The sequence below is a fragment of the Grus americana genome, chromosome 1 (genome assembly GCF_028858705.1).
Source record: "Grus americana isolate bGruAme1 chromosome 1, bGruAme1.mat, whole genome shotgun sequence".
NCBI classification, from domain to species: domain Eukaryota; kingdom Metazoa; phylum Chordata; class Aves; order Gruiformes; family Gruidae; genus Grus; species Grus americana.
The window spans coordinates 215,227,782-215,247,255 of NC_072852.1; the positions used below are offsets into that span (position 1 = coordinate 215,227,782).

Here is a 19,474-nt window from a genome sequence, read left to right on the forward strand (position 1 = left end):
TTATTTATTTAAACATGGAAACTCCTGTTGTAATTCATTTTGTTTTTCCCAAGACCTTGGCAGCAGGTTAACGGTGGCATCAAGACCTGGTGTCCCAGACACTCCCCAGAACCAGCATGACCGAAGAGGTCTCCTGGGATATGCTCCTAACCACTCCTGGTGTGTTGACCAACGAGGACAGTCCAGCACCACCTTCACAATTTCTGCAAGGTGTTGAGGTCTGGATATGGCCACCCCAATGGTTTCAGCAATTCACTGGGGAAATTGCTTTTTAGGCAGCCGTTTATCACATGGATGTTGTTGGCTCCTGGAGTTTTCATTGCAGAAGTATAGTTTGCCTTCCTCTGCTGAAGGTTGCCAGAGTGTTTTCATGAGAAATTTTCCCTTTTTGTGCACAGGCAGATTACTGAATGTTGTTTAATTATAATTTAAGCTAAAGGAGCTCTATAGGAAGCATTGGAGAAATCAGAGATGGTGGTGTGGTTATGTTCTTGCTTTTCCAGAGCAAGCTAAGGGAACTTGCTGTGGAACGTGAGTTTGGGGCTAAATTTAGTCTCTCACATAGAGAGGGGAGGTCAAATACACTGTGAACTGTGGATTGAAATTTACCCTGTCTCAGTCCTGTGCTGATCACAAGCCTTTTCAAATACTCTGAGGGGCAAAAGCTTTTTGCAGGAGCTTTTCAGACTCCATTCCAGGATAAGGACGCCGGGATGTAGGATGGCACCTTATTTAGCTGCTCACCATAAAACACAGTTATTGGACTGAAGCCTGCAGCCCTGTCAGTGCTTCTGCAGAAAATTCACTTCTATTCAAGGCATGCCCTTGAACAAGGATGAAAAAAAGATTTAGCCCCTGTTCAGAGGCTATCTGGCAGGGCAGGGTTCACTTTGCCCATCACCTTGCGGGGTAGCTGTTGGCACTGCAGCACTTCTCGGAGAGAAAAGAGATTACGCCGAGAGAGCAGCAGAAAACAAATCATAAAACAAATAAAAAATTATGAAAAGGGAGACTGGTTCCAACTAGTCATGCAGAAATGGCTTGCCAGAGTGCGGGGAGGGTGGAATGACTTAGGGCACAGGTAATGGGATGCAGAGATTTGGACTGAACTTAAGAGCTATCCTGGGACCTGTTATTTGGTCCTTCCAGCACAGTGAATGGCACTGCTGCTGGCGTACGGATCAGGGAGGCCACTTTCAGCCTGGATTACTGTCCCAGCCCTGGAAGAGCTCTTTCCAGCTCTCTTGGCAGACACCAGTAGCAGAAGAAGCTGCAGCTGCCAGGCTGGAGCTGTTCTGTGAATAGATGGAAGGCAGAGATTCTATTCCTTCCTACTTTGGTTTTGTTTTTTTTTAAAGCAATTGCCACTTCTGTTTCTCTATTTATAGCAGCAAGCACCTATGAGATATCAAATTGCTCTGTTAGTTACATGTGTGCATCTGTACTTAGAGTTTTGATACCTTTTTAATTATTTCCCAGCTTGCCTGTTACAGTGGGCTGTTGGCTGATTCCCTCTTTCTCCCATTGCCCATTTACATTCTATTTTACACACATTTAATTGGAGCATTATCTACCCTTCCAAGCCATTTCCCTCCTCGAGTCATTCCTGTCTTTTAGCATTGTTATTCATAAGTTGAAAATAATTTTTGCACTTGCGTCCTCTTACATCATCTTCACACATCATGGCACCGATTCCTTCTCTCTCAACTGGCCACGTGCACCCTCAGCTCGCTTCCACATTTTCTCACCTGTGCCTTTGCCGCTTCCAACCCCAGCTCCTGAGATGCCTTCTTTTGAATTCTGATTTTGCAGTGTCCCCATTCTCCAGGTTTCAGCGCAGACGTCTGCCGACGGAGCACAAAAGCACGGCAGGGGTCCTGCCTTTCCCTCTCCCATCCCTCCGGGGCTGAGGAGCCCCTTCTATACTCCCACATCCCTCAAAATATAGCAGGAATTCAGTCATGCACCCTAAAGTAATGGCCAAGATCAAAGTTGGACCAGGGCTGAGAACAGTGCTCAGGCCAGGAGTGTCCACTTTACCCAGAGCAGGATAAGGCAGGAAGTTTAACTTGCAATCTGAAGACATTGCAGCAACCTGCAAACCCTCGTTTATTGACTGCAGCTGAAGGGCTGCCAAGGGAACTGAAAACCAATCCAGCTGTTTGGAGTTTGAAATTCATCCAAGAAGAATCTGCATCTTTCTAGAAAAGATGGGTTCACCAGCTGAAAGAGGGTCAGAACTGGTGGGATAGAGAAAGAGCTGTCACCAGCAAGCTGATGCTGGGAATGTGGGGTTTTCATCCTTGCTGGGTACTTTGCTACTGTGATGATGTGGCTTTGTAAGTCTCCTCGCACACGAAGCTAAACATGAGTTGTATTATCAGCTCCTTTTTTGTATTGCTGTGCACTACAATCCCTGAATCAAAATGAATTCCTGCTCCTACCTTTGAAGTAGATACCTTTGATCTTTGGAAATGCTGAGGCAGTGGAGGTAACAGGAGTGTAATTATGCAACACTGAATAACCCCAGGACAATGAAGCTAAAACTCCAGCTCTCACAGAAAAGTTCTTGCTCTTTGTAACATCTACAGTGGTCAAGGCCTCCATATTTCATCTCAGGGGAAAGGCTTAACCTCCAGTGCCTGCAGTATATAACTCAGAGAAAAACTCTGTTTTCCAATATGTTGACACAACATCTGTCTTTTTTCTACAAGTATTATTTTTTGATGTGCATGAAAGCAAAAGGCTATATATCCTAGGTTTGATAAGTAGAGTACATTGCACATATTCCTTTCAACAAGTTGTCATTACATCTTCTGTAGGTCTATAATCACATCTGCTGTAGTAGTCCTAAGCCTAGGTTTGGAATATGAGCAATGTTCCTTCACTGTGGTGCTTCAGAGGTACCCTGTTTTTCTACCTCTCTCCTCAGTGAAGCCAAAAGAAGCAACGTTAGGACAACTCTTGGCTTTGAAAATTGCCTCTTATCCAGAGGCAATGAACAGCTGGATACTCTCCGGTGTGGTCTAAAGAAGTGTTTGGTGAAACAAGGCTAGCCTTTGTAATTTAAACTGTTTTCAACTTCCTAATTCTCCATCTCTTTCCTTTAGGTTCACAACAGAAACCTGCTGTCCCTCGACTTTGATCGTGTGACAAGGACAGAGAAAATCTATGATGACCACCGCAAGTTCACGCTCCGCATCCTCTATGACCAGGCAGGGAGACCCAGTCTCTGGTCACCCAGCAGCAGACTGAACGGGGTCAATGTCACCTATTCTCCAGGTGGACACATTGCAGGGATTCAGAGGGGCACAATGTCAGAAAGGATGGAGTATGACCAGTCTGGCAGAATTACATCCAGGATCTTTGCCGATGGCAAATCATGGAGCTACACTTACTTGGAGAAGGTAAGAATCTTCGAATCGCTCAGAGATGGTGCATTTGGTGCAAATGGGATTTACTCCTTTGACATCAGTACAGCCATGCTCCTTCACATCAGCTGATTAATAGTCCTTATGGTCCAGGACTCCTCTTCTGCCTACACTAAGGTGCATATAGTAACTTTGGTACCAGATCACCAAAGAGCAGTTGAAGATAGCCTAAGAAGTGTCTTCCCAGTCACATTGAGAGCATGTCTTGATTGTGTGAAGCTTTGACATTTGATTTTTTAAACACAGCATTCCTTTGCTGAGCTAGCTGCTATATAAAGTATCTTCAAGTAAAGTCAGAGAGGAGTGAACAGTAGGAATTTCCACTGGGATTTTCCATGTGAAAAGCCATACAGTCTGACGTCGTGCCTTCTTCAAGTGGCCCATTCCTGCTTCGTAGGAAATACATGTAATTAAAAAGTGCGAGGCATGAATCCAGCCAAACTGCTGTAGCACACTTCGCAGTGTTTTCTGTAGGTTGGCATGGAACTTAAATTCTTCTAGGTATTACCACTCATCATTACACTGCCCAGTGTCCTATAGATCCATATGCTGCATACCTGGGGGTGGAATTTTTTTATTCCTGAGTTTTGCACAGACCCTATCCCTACAACAATTTAAGGAAACTACAGTAACATAGCTTTTAAAAAGCAAAAGTTATTGACTTGCTCCTTGTATTATACAATCAGGGTGAATTGTTTGTTATATGCAAAAAAAATCTCAGAACAAATAAGCGTGCAGGCAGAAGTTTGCAGTAAGAGACTAATGGAAGATACAGAGACACAGTGAATTAATTGGCCATTGGAAGGTGTCTGTCATGGTTTAACCCCAGCCAGTAACTGAGCACCACACAGCCACTCACTCACCTCTATTTCCCTAGAAAATTTAACAGGATAACAAAGGAGGAGGAGGAGGAGGAGGAGGAGGAGGATAATAGTAGTAATAATAATAATAATAATAATAATAATAATAATACCACCAAGCGATGCACAAATGCAATTGCTCACCACCTGTGGAAAACAGCCCAATGCCCAGTCCGTTTCTGAGCAATGATCCTGGCTAGCCTCCCCAGTTACATACAGAGCATGACGTTATATGATACGGAATATCCCTTTGGCCAGTCTGGGTGAGCTGTCCTGGCTGTGCTCTCCCAGCTTCTTGTGCACCTGGCAGGGCATGAGAAGCTGAAAAGTCCTTGACTTAGTGTAAACACTACAACTACCTAGCCACAACTAAAAAACATCAGTGTGTTATCAACATTATTCTCATACTAAAACGAAAAACACAGCCCTATACCACCTACTAGAAAGAAAATTAACTCTGTTCCAGCCAAAACCAGGATGGTGTCAGGGACTACTTTTTCAAGCATTGTTTAAGTCAGTCTACCAATTTTATTTATTTAGTCTGTAAAAGCTATTGGCACAGGGAATTTGGGTAAAGGCAGCTAGCTAGAGTATTGATTTGAACAACTGAGCATTCTGAACTTAGACCTTCCTCAATGCACTAACTGCTTCTTCATCTGACCCACTCCTACTTGGGGATACTCGATGTAGCTGCATACCTCTCACCATTTAACCCTATGGTTCCAAAGATTTATCTCACTTGCCCAGCTCTTTGGATTGGAGAATCTTGCAGGTTTTGTGAGAGTTGAGTATGATTTTGCCTGAAAACCAGAAATATAATCTATACTTTTCTCCTTCCTATCCAGTCCATGGTGCTGCTCCTTCACAGCCAGAGACAGTACATCTTTGAGTTTGATAAGAATGACCGGTTGTCATCGGTGACCATGCCCAACGTTGCCCGTCAGACTTTAGAAACCATTCGTTCCATTGGTTACTACAGGAACATCTACCGGCCACCAGAAGGCAATGCCTCGGTAATTCAGGATTTCACAGAGGATGAGCAGCTCCTCCATACTTTGTACTTGGGGACAGGGAGACGTGTCATCTACAAGTATGGAAAGTTGTCCAAGTTAGCCGAAATGCTCTATGACACCACAAAGATCAGTTTCACCTATGATGAAACCGCTGGCATGCTGAAGACAATAAATTTGCAGAATGAAGGGTTCACATGTACGATCAGATACAGACAGATAGGACCCCTCATTGATCGACAGATTTTCCGCTTCACTGAGGAAGGCATGGTGAATGCACGCTTTGACTATAATTACGACAACAGCTTTCGGGTGACCAGCATGCAAGCAGTCATCAACGAGACACCTCTACCCATTGATCTCTACAGGTACGATGATGTGTCAGGCAAAACTGAGCAATTTGGTAAATTTGGAGTCATTTACTACGATATCAACCAGATTATCACCACTGCTGTCATGACCCACACTAAACATTTCGATGCCTATGGCAGGATGAAGGAGGTCCAGTATGAGATATTCCGGTCGCTAATGTACTGGATGACTGTGCAGTATGACAACATGGGGAGAGTGGTTAAGAAAGAGCTGAAGGTTGGCCCTTATGCAAACACAACTAGGTACTCATATGAGTATGACGCTGATGGCCAGTTGCAGACAGTGTCAATCAATGACAAACCACTCTGGCGTTACAGCTATGACCTAAATGGAAACCTCCATTTGTTGAGTCCGGGGAACAGTGCCCGCCTTACACCGCTCAGGTACGACCTCAGGGATAGGATTACTAGACTGGGGGATGTGCAGTACAAAATGGATGAAGATGGCTTCCTGAAGCAAAGAGGCAATGATATTTTTGAGTACAATTCAGCTGGCCTGCTCATCAAAGCCTACAATAAAGCTAGCGGGTGGAGTGTGAAATACCGCTATGATGGCCTTGGAAGGAGAGTCTCTAGCAAAACCAGCCATGGCCATCACTTGCAGTTCTTCTATGCAGACCTGACCAACCCAACCAAGGTCACCCATTTATACAACCACTCGAGCTCCGAGATCACCTCCCTCTACTATGACCTCCAAGGCCACCTCTTTGCAATGGAGCTCAGCAGCGGTGATGAATTCTACATAGCCTGCGATAACATTGGCACTCCTTTGGCTGTCTTCAGTGGAACTGGCTTAATGATTAAGCAGATACTATACACAGCATATGGAGAGATCTATATGGACACCAATCCCAACTTCCAGATCATCATCGGCTACCACGGAGGACTGTATGACCCCCTCACAAAGCTTATCCACATGGGACGGAGAGACTATGATGTGCTAGCGGGTCGGTGGACAAGTCCAGACCATGACATGTGGAAGCATCTGAGTAGCAATAACATAATGCCTTTCAACCTGTATATGTTCAAAAACAACAATCCCATTAGCAACTCTCAGGATATCAAATGTTACATGACAGGTAAGACATTTCTATGAATTAACATATTCACAAGCTTGCTATCAGTGAATAGGTTTCTTCTCTCTCAGTATCCTGGCCACCATGAGGTTTTCCAGTGTTTAATATAATGGACACAAGCTTTTCTTTGCCAGTTGACCTCTATGTGCAGGGCATGTTTGATTCATTAGCATAGATGGAGATTGTGATTCCCAAAACTGTTTCCTTTTCTCTTCCTTGGTGTTTATTCTCTTTATTTTGTTTCCAGTTTTTTGTTCCCTCAGATATCCCAAGTTTAGCTACTAATTAACGTCCTGATAACCTTTCTCTTTGTAGAGGGGCAGCTCTGTTTATACAGTTTTGCCTAGAGATTTATTTGCAACTAAACAAATGACATGCAGATTTGTTCTAGCAGAATGGCAACAGCAACTTAAACCTTTTATTAGAGTCAGACATTTCAGAGCACACCACAGTAACCATGGAGTTCAAATCTGTCCTACAGAATTAACAGTTTCTACTAAAAGTCAATAAAAGCAGGTGCGTTAGACTTAAAGGCCGGATTTTAGGGCACACCTACCCCACAGCTTGACATAACCTCTGAACTGCCTCTCCTGGGACTTTGTAAAATGGCAAGAACATAAGCTCTGTGTATGTTTTATATACAGAAAATCATTCTGCAGGTTAAATGTCCTTCCTTTATTCATATTCTGTGCAATACTGGTAGTAATGTTTGAGGGGACTGTTTTGCTGGGACTCTTTTCTATATATACTTCCCATTGGAAAACCAGGTGACACAATCATAAATCAAATGTACACACTTCTTAAGGAGATACAATTAACTTTTAAATGCTCCTGCTCAGTCTATCACAACTTTCCCATATGCAACAATATTTGCCTCCCCCTAAGTTACGAGATTGGCTTAATAGCAAAAAAAAAATGTTGTAAAATAAAAATCTTGCATTGTTCTGTTCTGCTTGTTTTTCTAGCCATTAGGATGCACGCTTTCAGGTTCTTCTACAATAATCATAAGGACTAGATTGTATTTTTTTTTTTAATGAAAAGCTGTTTTCTCCAGAGCTGAGAAGATGATGCCATGAGGGAAGTAAAATATGCCAAGAGATCCAGGCTAAGATCCTGTGTGTTGGCCTCATTCTGATAATTAAGGCTGGCAGGGAATACTTTGAGATAACTTTTCCTATCAGAAAATGCTCATTTGTCAAAACTGAATTTGTTTATGGGAGAGGGTTGAGCTTGAGAGATTTCTCAGCAGAAATGTTGTAAACAGCTCTCAAAATTGTCTAAATGGCAAATCCAAAATAGCCTAAAAGAAAAATTCTTTTTTGGTTTACAACTGTTCCAAGTTAAGTGTAAACTAATGATTGAAAACTGGAAAAGAAAAATTAAGGAGTCAAAACCAAAATGAAAGATCTTCACTTGAAATTGTTTTCTTGAACTGATCTAGTTTTTGAACAGTTGCTTTGTGACATATTAACAGATTTTTATTTTCCTGCTCAAGTTAACACAGGACAAAATTTCCAACCCTGTCTTGGAACAGGTGAACAGCTTCCCACCCAGCCCTGATGATAACATCAACATGTCCAAATCTGATACTTCAATATTTTATATGCCCCAAATAACTTTTTCCATGGTCATAAAAGTTCTATTTTTATTCTTTCAAGAATACAAAGCCCAAGTACATTTTTTTAAGTTTCTCCTCTCCCAGTGTGTGGAGGAAACAGGTCGTGTAATGGGATGAGTGCCGTGATGCTAGGCTGCTGCTCTGGCATTTCTTTCTGCTGAAGCTTTCCGGCACCCCGTGGACAGGACAAGCGATGAAAGCGTCCTCGTCATCACAACCAAATCTGCCCAGATTCGGGCACCGGGAACCACTCTCTGTCCCTCCGTCCCCAGCCTGGGACCCGCTGTCCTTAGGGGAGCTCAGCACCCAGGACACGGGCGAACAACACGTTTTGGTCTCCAGTGATGAGGTTTCTGAGCTTGTGGGTACAAATTGGAGGCATGCGGAGGGGAGAGCAGGAGAAGCAGGTGTTTATGTTTTGAGAGGCCCATTGTTAAACATGAATATTTTAGCGATTGTACACTTCATGTCGCAGAGCTTTGCTGCCAGCTTCAGCAATCCTGATGGATTGAACTGACATTTCCATTACATGTGTCTGCATTAAGCACTCGTTTTCTTTGCCCTCAAATGAATTTACTGTGAAATGTGTTGGCAGGGTTACTGTAGCTGAAAAAAACCTCTGTGATGTGAAATGTACTTTTCTGTCAAAAAAGTTGTCACTGCCTCTTGGCAAATTAATATTTTCCCCTCTGTTTTCTCAGCTCCACACCTTCCTCCCATTTTTTTTTTTTGTGGGTTGGGTTTTTTTGATTTTGTTTTTTGTTTTGGTGGTTTTTTTTTTGTTCTGGGTATTCCAACACCTCTTCCCAAAAAGAACAAACTCCTGTTTGCAAATGTTTTGAAAGTCAGTTTTCTGAGAAGTAGCTAAAAAACCCTGTCTTGAATCTTTCCAGGCACGATACATATTTTTCTGATGTTCAGCATCCCTTCTCTGTATCCTTTTTAACATTTGTGAAGTGCCTGGAAAATGGTTCCTGCACCAATGCCGACCTTCGCTGTTTTACTTTGTTCTCCTGACCACCTGGACCACAATATGTACATCAAAGGTCTTCATTTCACATGAGAAGGATTTGGAAGCAGGCTGGCTTAGCACTAAGCAAAAAAATAATCAAATGAGCCTTTTAATTTCTTGCCCTCCCCCCAACTTCTCTGTTTCAAAGACACTCCAAAAACAATCTGTACATTGAGTGAACAGAAGTGTTTTTATTACAGAAATCCTCCCCCTTCCACATGGATTGTCGCAAGGGCTTTTTGGACATCTGCCCAATCTCAACATTTTGGCCTGTAAGAAAACAAGCAACAGATAGTGTGTTTGTTTGGCTCCTGGCTCTCCAGTCATCTGGAAGTGCCTCCTTTGCCTCTTGCATCCATAATTTCTTTTCCAACCAGCTCTTCAAAACACTCATTTAGTTTCATGGGGAATAGAGAAAAAATATTCAAAGATGCATATTTGATTATTTAAATTGATCTCTTCTTCAGATTGCTTCAACAACCTTTATTGAGTTTAGCAAAATGAAAATCAAGCCCCTTGCACGTCCAGCTTGAAGCAGAGCAATCACCAACGCAATCCCGGTTACATGCAAAACAGTTAAGACCCCTGGGAGCTGATATTAGTTAAACTTTACCTTCATACCTTTCTTTTTCTTGCAATTGCTGTTTGTGTGCCAAGTGCACACCATATTGCTTGAGGATTGTAGCAGGTGTGTCCTTCTCCAGAGTTCAGTGAAGGCAAACAAGGTGAGAACATCAAATGCTCTGAAGTTAAGGGGGAAAATGATGCTGATCCCAAGCACATCTAGGAGTTAGCCAGCCTCATCATTATTTCCTCCAACAGATTAACATTCAGCTGCTATTCCTCATAGTTGTGCAATCAAAATCAGGGAAGACTTTCCAGTCTGTACCATCAAGTGAATGCAGGAATGATGTCCCAAATGGCTGGGGTTTCCATCATGTCCCCTTCAGTGCCAGTGGTCCCCCTTTTGTGTAGGACAATAGATGACGTATGATTTTGCACTGGTTTAATACTCAAGCTACACCTTCTTATGAAAAATGCCAAGACACTGAGGACTGAGGCAGAAATGCCATGGAAAAATCAGAGGATATGTCCAGAGCCTCTTCCATGAGCACCTGCCAAATAACTGTGCTGTTCGTCCTGGATATCCTGGTATTCTGGCTCACGTAGCTCTAAATTTAGTCTTCAGCCCGCAGGCCCTTTGAGAGTCCTCAAGAAGAGAAGTACTGTGGCTGAGATGTTTAGAGCTGACTGTAGGACTGGACAACACCTCCTATTCAGCTGGAGCATCTCAGCCTCCATTAGTGTATTGTTGTTCCTGTGCTTCTCCTGTGTTACCTGAGAGCAGTACCTGGTGCCTGCTGACAAAGGCCAGACATTGAGTTGGCTTTGGTTTGAGCCATTTGGTCACTGCCAAAGTTTCTGTTTCAGAGCTGGGAAAGTGCAGAATTGGACTGTGGTTGGAGGTGGAAAGCCCAGCTTTGGCACACGGTTCTTTCAAGGACCATTAAGATTTGCGCTCTTCACATGAAGTAGACGCTCATCATTTTGGCCAGACTGCTACAGTGCCAGGCACCATAGGGTCTTCCTCTGTGCCGTTCTCCTGAGCAACCCTGCTTGAGAGGTCTGATTTATGCTTCTCTTCCATTCCAGATGTCAACAGTTGGCTGCTCACTTTTGGGTTCCAGCTACACAACGTCATTCCCGGCTACCCCAAGCCAGACATGGATGCAATGGAGCCGTCCTATGAGCTAATCCACACACAGATGAAAACCCAAGAATGGGACAATAGCAAGGTGATCCATGAAACTCCATACTGTATCTCACACCCTTCTCAGCATACTATCCAGTTGCAGTCTTTATTAAAAACCCTTTGATCAGCCTGTTTTCCCAGATACTCTGGGAGATTAAGAGTGAGCCAGTCCCCATTACAATAATGAAATCTGACCGAATAATCACATCTTAAATTCCTTACTTCCATGGTGCTTTTTCCTGTGATGTTTTCTGGTGGTTGCTCGATGAAATGGTGTGTTACTGTTTCTTTCTCCCTCAGGAGGCCATGTTACAACATATTGCAGGCTAAGTTCAAGGCCTTTGCACCAAGGATTCTTGGAAGTGGAAAAAAAGTAAATCTTCATACAGAATCATTTTTTACAGATTTTTTTTTTCTAGAAACTTATTAAGTCTGGTTTAAAATGTCTTAAACAACAAGTCCCAGTACTTCCCTAGGAAACTGTTCTGCATTGCAACGGGTCCCACCAGAAAGAAGTTTTAGCTGAGAGTTAACTTTCATTTTACCTGGCTGGGTTTAATCCCAAGTCACTGTGTCCTGCTTTTAAAAACACGCTTGCATCACAAGCCATTTTGGTAGATGCCGGCACAAAATTCAGTGATGGAATTGGCAAGAAAAAAGCTTTTACAGCCCAATCATTTCCCCCTCTCTTCCTGTTGGGAATTATTCAGCTGAAAGATGGAAGCAGCGCTGTTAAAGGCTAGCACACTGGGTCAGGATCCGAGAGCCCTGGGTTACTCCCAGCTCTACTGCTTATCGGTTGTATGACCTTGAAAAACTCATTTACCTCTCAGGATACTCTTTCATCTCCTAGCCTGATTTTATTCTGAGGTTGCTTTCATCTGTTTAGTCCAAATCCTCTTTAGTCTGAATTCCTGCTTGCTATTGCTGTGTATTTGAGCATTGCGAGAGTGGTGAGGCACCGATGTGTTTGGGGAGATCAGGATATGCTCTTAACGTTTCTGCTAATAAAACGATAACAGCAGGAAGCGGAATTGATCCCAGCTGCTCTCCTAGCCTCTTTATCTATAAATTCACTGAAATCTCACTGTTCTGCAGCAGATTCTTGAGGTCCTGTACACATATTAAACCAGGAGGTACAATACAGTGTCACGTTTCCCCAGCCACAAAAGGTATCACTCAGAGGTATGAACAAGATACTGTGGATTAATAAAATAGTCATGTGTCAGCCCATCCTTGGTACACAGCCTCATAGCTATGGTGAAAACAAGGTAAAATGTACCAGCTTCAACTTCGACAAGAGATTTACATTAAGACATATCACTATACCAGAGAGGGACCAAAAGAACTATGCCTTTTGCTACCATGGCTGAGTTGATGCTTGAAAACCATTACGCCACAGTTACTCGGTTGTGTTTTGGAGCTCAAAGGCTCCTTTTTGGTTTCTCTCTTCCTTGGATTAAACAATAAGATGCTAATAGAGATGATTTCTGTATTGATAAATAGCCTCAGGATTTTTCCTCCTCTCCAATGTGACACAGTCTCCCCAGGCAAAGCTGTACAGGAGAAGGCGAACAGGGAAGGCTCATTCAGAGATCGCACAAAAGATTGTCTCTAAATTGTTTTGTGCAGTAGATAACAACTGTCTCAGAACCGCAACAGAAGTTATTATTTTTAGTGGTATTATTATTATTATTATTATTATTTCATTAGTTCATTATTATTTGGCTTATTGAATAGCCAAGTAACTTGAGTGACAGCTTGAGATGAAGACTGACATTTGCTCATACAGGCAGCTGAACTGGAAGTAAAACCAAGGAGCCCTCCCTTCCATCCACCCATTTTAGGTGAATCTGCTTGAATGAGCAATAAGAAGAAAAGATAAGAAGAAAAATCTCCATGTCCCCTTCAGGTTTTTAAAGCAAGAAGCTGCAGTGAGGACTGTGCAGGGATCTGCTTGGTGAAAGGGGGGTTTATGCAGCCACTGTGCTTCCAGATGAGTCACTTTACATTCAAGTGTTGAAAGTGGAATTTAACCATCGCAGGTTGTTTCATATTCTTCCCCTGTGTTATGACAGCAACAAAATATGAGCATTTTTATTTTAGTCTACAGTTGCAGGATCACGCTGTGATAGCGAGTGGCTCTCAAATGCTACAGAGCAGGATTCCCTTCCTTTCTGTCACATCCAGCATATTGTAGGCATAGATTTGCATAAAATAAATTCATTCACATATGATACCTGAACACGTGATCCTTTTTCTCCTAAGCCTATCCATGCATCCAACACTGACGTTTCATATGTAGTTCTGCTCGCTCCGAACCCATCCAGCTGCACATACACGCTCCCAGACACAATTCAGCTCTCCTTCCTACTGGTTGTCTCTGTATTTGATAAAGCACGTGGAAGAAAATAGAAGCTTTTGGAAGTTTCACATAGCAAATGACAAAAATAAACAAAGTTAAATGGAAGCACAGGAAATATTTTCAGATAGCAAGATTGATCAAACTGTGAAATGGTCTTCCAGAGCATACGGAGGAAGCTCCAGATCTTTTGTCATTTAAAAGTAGCCTGGACAAGGCACTGGACAATGCCCATCCTGCTTGCAATCCAGGGATATTCACTGAATGATGTACCACAGCCTTCTCATCTCCATGTTTTCCGATCCCTGGTTTCTCTGGGTCGCACACCTCCTTGTGCTAGACCAAAGTAAATTTGAGTTACTCCACTGGCTTCACTGATCAAAGCTGTGGCCCAGCAGGTTGAGTCAGTTCTTTTATCAGAGAGAAATGAATAACAGGAGCACAACAGCAAAGCAGCTAACTCCACATAAATGGCTGCTTTGTATCTCTTCAGAGTGCATAACCAGAGGGCCCTAGCATCTCCTTCCAAAACATTGTTGGTACTTGCCTTGCAGCGCTGGAAGATGGGAGAGATAATTCTGACTTTGAGCATCCACCAGCTCAGAAACAGCCATCATGTCATAAACCTTGCACTAACCCCCTGCAGCTCTGCAGTGACATTTACAATCCAATACTCCGTTGTGCAGCACTTTCCCCCCCTCTTCCTCCCTGTGACCGTGAGGCTGTCACTAAATTGTTTGTTGAACAAGTTCAGTGTTATTGGCCACCAGGGGACTCTGGGTGACCTCTGGCATATTGTGGAGCTTGCTGCACCTGAATCCAATTTCTCTTCTTTTTTTAATTTTTTTTTTCTTCCCTTTTGTCTCGTTGAACTGTCAGGTAATTGCTGGAGCCAGAACAACTCTATTTGCAGGGAAGGGTGTTTTGGAGTTGGTGCTTATATCATTAACTGCATCATGTTATTAACTACCCTTCTCTCCATCCCATGAGCACAGTGCCTCCAGGAAAGGTCCTGTTTTCTGCAGTGCCCATTTCCGCTGTGCTGGAGGAGCAGCTTTTGGCGTCCCTTATGAAGCAGCATTTTGGAGGCAAGGGGTGCTCAGCCAGGGGGTGAGCTGTAGGGCTGTGCTTTCTGGCAGAGCTTCTCCCAAGGACAATCTGTTTGAGGGATCAGCTCTGCCAGTGTTCATCATTCAGGGAGGGCATCCTCACATTGCAGGTGCTTTCTCCTGGGCTTGGGCCATCATGCTGTCCGCACGTCTCTCCATCAGCCCCTAGTTATGTTTTGCAAAAGTAGTGGCCAGTTTTCACTGGATCTGATGCAGGGAAAGGAGTTGAAGTCTCAAAGATGTTAATCTCTTGAAGCTTTATGAAAACAGATGAGCAAGAGAAGGAGGCAAATCCTCTTATTTCCCCACAGATGGAAATCTGCTTGATGAGCTCAACCTCATTATCCCCCTGCAGCTGTGTACACTGGCAGAGTGGAGGAGAGACCTGTCCTCTATGCCCAAGAGCTAGCACTTGTGTTTCGCTCATTGCTAACCAATCAGCATCTACAACACTGTCCTTGCTGGCCAATCACTCACCTCCGTTGTGCCACTTGCATTTGTGGTTGGCAGGTTGCCGAGCAGGCACATTGCCTCTCGGCCAACCAGCGTGCGGTGCAGCTGTGCTGATGGGTAGGGACCTAACAGGCTGTTGTGGTTGATGGGCTCCTCCTGCACCTCCACCATCTGGGAGTTGGTGGGGAACATCCGAATGGGGACTCATCTTCAGGTGATGGCCAGATGGAATGGAGGGAAGAGGCTGACTTCTGAAGAATGGTTTTGTTAACAGAGAGCTAGGGGGGTAAATAGGAAGGAGTTAATGAATATTTCAGAGAAATCATAACTTCCAAGCCTTTTGGAAGAAGTGGCTTTCTGTGTTGTAAGCCATATGGTGGTGAGAGAAACACCTAGCTGTGTATAATGGCACAAGGATATAGAAAAACTTGGAAACATGTTCACATATTTCACATCTTGGATCCTTGATGGAAAATTAAAGCTTTCAGTCTCACACTGGAAGGCGGTATTTAAAAACAACAGATGATAGTATCTGGCTATGGTATTTCAAATCCTCAAGAGGTGCCGGCAAAATGCAAGAGGCTATTCAGAGATCTGTGTAATGTACCGTTCTCTTGAGCTCTGTGCAGCAGTGAACAAATGATGAAGGTCGTTCTCTTCTCTCCAATGGGTTGTTACTAGATAAAGTGAAATGTCACCTAAGGACATCTGATTAAAAAAGACTGTGAGGAAAAACAAACCCAGCATATTTGTCACTCACATCTAGCAACAAATATTGAAATAAAATAACTATGAATTCCCTTCTTTCTGCCATATAACTGGTTTTGTAGATACCTTGGTTTACTGTTGTAGCATTTTTTAGAGAATACCACATGCCACTGCAGCCTTGGATGGAAATTTTCTGTTTCTCTTCCTTGCCAGTTCATTAAAATGAGTTCTAAGATGAAACAGAAATGGTAATTTCAAAGTCAGGGATACACTGCCTCTTTGAACTACATATAATCTGTTTGCCTCCACCCCCTTTATATTCACAGCAGAGCATACAAGCTAGCATACTCTGGTTTGCCTGAATTTGTTGGAGTTTTTTCTTGTTGGATGCATTTGCTTTTCTTTTTAAAAAGTGCTGTTCCTGAATACACTCTTTTATCAAAGAAATGCACTCAAAAAGTCATTTCAAAGTCATCCAGGGCTCATTTTCAAGATAACAGAGGTGGGTTTAGTTATTATTATAATGGCTAAGTGATAATGATGTTCAGCATTACAGCGTTGCACGTGTCTGATCTCCTACTTCCCTACGTGACAAAAGATGGGGAGAGTCCTGTAACCAGTCCCCAGTGGAAAACCCTTTGGATGTGATTTTGTTCTTGATTAAGACACCTAAATTTAGGTCTCTGCCTGTGAACGTGGTATTCAAGCTTCCACTATAGCCAGTAGAGATCTAGAATGAACTCGGTTGCTGGTGCCATTTGAGATACTCTAGAGTTTCCTGGACTTCGTCATGTCTGCAGCATGGATTACCTACACTTTTCTGGAGCAGCAACTGGTGGCCCAGCAGGGCTCCCTGTAGTGCTAAAAATTATGTTCGACATTACCCATGTGGATGATTCATCAGTGGAGCCCAAAGGACAGTTCAGATAACCAGCTGCTAGGGGCTAGGATTGAATTCAAGAGTAAGAAAGACATGTAGATGTAGATGTCTCCATGTGTGCTAGGTGTGTGCACCCACTGTGGTCTGTCAACATCTGGTTCGTACAGGCAGTGGAGCTCACTTAAAGAGCTGACCACCTGCTATGCATTAACTTTAGACCAAGATGAATCACATTCTGGGCTCCATTGACTGTGCAAAGTAGGGTCTCAATTCATTTGCCAGTCACGGGACCTCAGTTGCCAAAGTGGCCTCCAGGTGCTACTCCAGAAGGGCAAAGATTTCCAAAAGCTACTTCTGTTTCTCACAGTCCCGGGTGGATGCTGCAGGCACCCTTGGGAGTCTCAGATCACGCTAGACATCCATGTAATAGTGTACGGGTAACCAAAACAGTCTTGAAGTTAACACTGACTGCAGTATGCATGAAAGTGGCTGCACAGAAGGCTGGGACAGCCATAGATTGACAGGGGGTTTTGTCAACGAAGGTGGTTCCAGCCCTCAACTTCACAAACTTCCCACCTCTAAGCAGGCACATGACTGGAGGTCAAGACACTCCCAGTCATGTGTCTTTGGTCAGTCATTTAATCTGGTTTAACCACCAGGAGTAGTGCCAGTAATAGTCCTACAGTTGCACATGCAACACAAAAAATGGTTTCCCAGTGTAGAGGAGGAGATGTCCTGGATGGTGACCAAGAGGACACCAACAAGCCAGTTGGCCTGGTATCCTATGTGGGTGTCCTTAGGAAGGAAGTGACAGTGCCATTGCTGTTAGATCATGGGTAATCCTTTAAACCTCCAAGTCCTGCCAGTAGCAGGGTGGGTGCTGCTTATTTTCTTTCTGAATGGCATCCAGATGAACAATGGAGCTGTGGAAATTGTATGACTTCGTGTGATATCACAATGGCAGTATGTAACTAGATCAAGGAAAGATCTGGTATTCTATTATTGGGTCATAAATTGTAAAAAAAAAGAGTCTATAAAAATCAGGGTTTCCTTTTATAATGGGCAATTACTCATCTGAAATTCAAAGCCATGGAGAATTTGACCATAACATGGAAAATTGAAAATTACCTCAGGCCAGAATGTCCCAGGTACTGGTCTATGGAGCTTGAGGAAGGTAGATCATGGCCCAGCTGTTGACTGTGATACCTGTTGTATCACAGCATGTGCCAACCAGGCTACAATCCTTCCCGAATTAATGGCAAACCCAAGGACACCCATCCACCCTTAAACTTTGTTGTACAACTGTTGTCCTCCCAAGGGTCCCTAACTCCATTTTAGAGTATGTCTCTACACCTAAGTAAAAGAAGTCCAAGACCAATCCCTGGCCCTGAGGCTAGGTGGAAGTGACCTGGAGAGTTAGGAAACATGTCGTGGAGAAAGCAGTTGGATGAGCCAGTCCAAAATCAAACCAGGAGTTAAAATAAAAATTTTCCAGTGTGAATGATAAGACGTGCAATACAATGTCTGATTCTCTTTAGCAGTATTTACTTTTAAAATTTTATAAAATTATACTATTTTATATTTAACAGTATAAACATATGGTTATGAACCATGTGTCCTGCTTGTCCAAAGCACAGTAGATTGTCATATCAGTGTCTTATCTTGCAGCATCAGCAGGTTTTCAGAGCTCGTTGCAAACACACTTTTCATTTGGGATCAGAAGAAAAGACAAGGAAGTGGTGCCCAGATCCACTGGTTTGTTGGCACAACCTAATGTGGAGGCACTCACAGGGGATCTATACCTAATAATTTGCTTAGAATTGAAAAGGCGCTACAGTTCCTGCAGCTCATCAAGAATAAGGTCATGAAGACAAAACAGAAGGGGAATGGGGGATATTTCTGATAGGAATAATTCTCCCATGCCCAGTGCTGTCTGACCTCCCAGAGCTCCCTTCCCCAAGGTGATAATCAGTAGATGGTGCAAGTAATTCCAGGGACTCCTTATCACTCAACTGCTGGTAAACATGGTGATGTATATATAGATGGTGATATATAAATGACCACAGGTCATAGCAATATAGTGCAGAAGACCTGATTTACATCCTTGAGGGAAGGAGCTCAGACCAAACGGTGATTCAGCGTGAGTAAAGAGAAATGCCTTTTCCCATCACTTGTAAAAATTACTGAGGCGAGTTGGGAGAGCAATGTGGCATTGGGTAGTGGGACCACTTAGAGTCAATCCATATGAGATGTACCTGAGAAGAATACCTCCCCATTTAAACCTCTTTGAAGAGGAAATCGCTAACCAAGGCTGTGCAGCATACACTTATTTAGAACAGTAAGTGTTTCATGGAGCCTAGAAACCTAATTGCTCCATGTCCATCACCAGTGACATTTACATTAATTATGTCCATCTTTTGCATGATTAGAGCACTTGTGCAGTTTGCAGGGGAGCTGGGTTTGGCTCCCTGTCGATCTGTTAATTATATCACTCTCCAGGCTGTGTGCAAGGTGAACCACAGGCAGTATGGGGAGAGCTCCTCTTTCATAGGTGACTGGTTCCTGCTCCAACTACTATGCTGTTCATCAAAAGGGGAAAAGGAGGAGTGACACCAGCCTGCTTGGAACTTTGAATAACAGTCAGTCCTGGGTATTTTAATGCTTTGCAACCCAAAACATTCTCTTTAACTTGTGTACCTCTGTTCCTTTCTGGTTTTCTCCTTTATAGATCAAAACTGCTCATAACTTCTGACTGAGTTGCAATGCTAAATCCTTTATTTTATTTCTTTCATGCTTTGAGACCCTTCCCTGGAAATGGCCACCATGAAAAT

At 43.3% G+C, this 19,474-nt stretch overlaps 1 protein-coding gene across 2 annotated transcripts in view; it reads left to right on the forward strand.

Annotated features, from left to right (window-relative positions):
* The window catches only part of TENM4 (teneurin transmembrane protein 4), a 622,246-nt gene that overhangs the window by 594,565 nt on the left and 8,207 nt on the right, over window positions 1–19,474 (forward strand). For both annotated transcript variants that reach the window (XM_054803254.1, XM_054803243.1), the window contains 3 exons: window positions 3,111–3,407; window positions 5,137–6,751; window positions 11,032–11,174. In XM_054803254.1, the coding sequence (XP_054659229.1) occupies window positions 3,111–3,407; window positions 5,137–6,751; window positions 11,032–11,174 (2,055 nt within the window). The remainder of the gene's footprint in view (window positions 1–3,110; window positions 3,408–5,136; window positions 6,752–11,031; window positions 11,175–19,474) is intronic.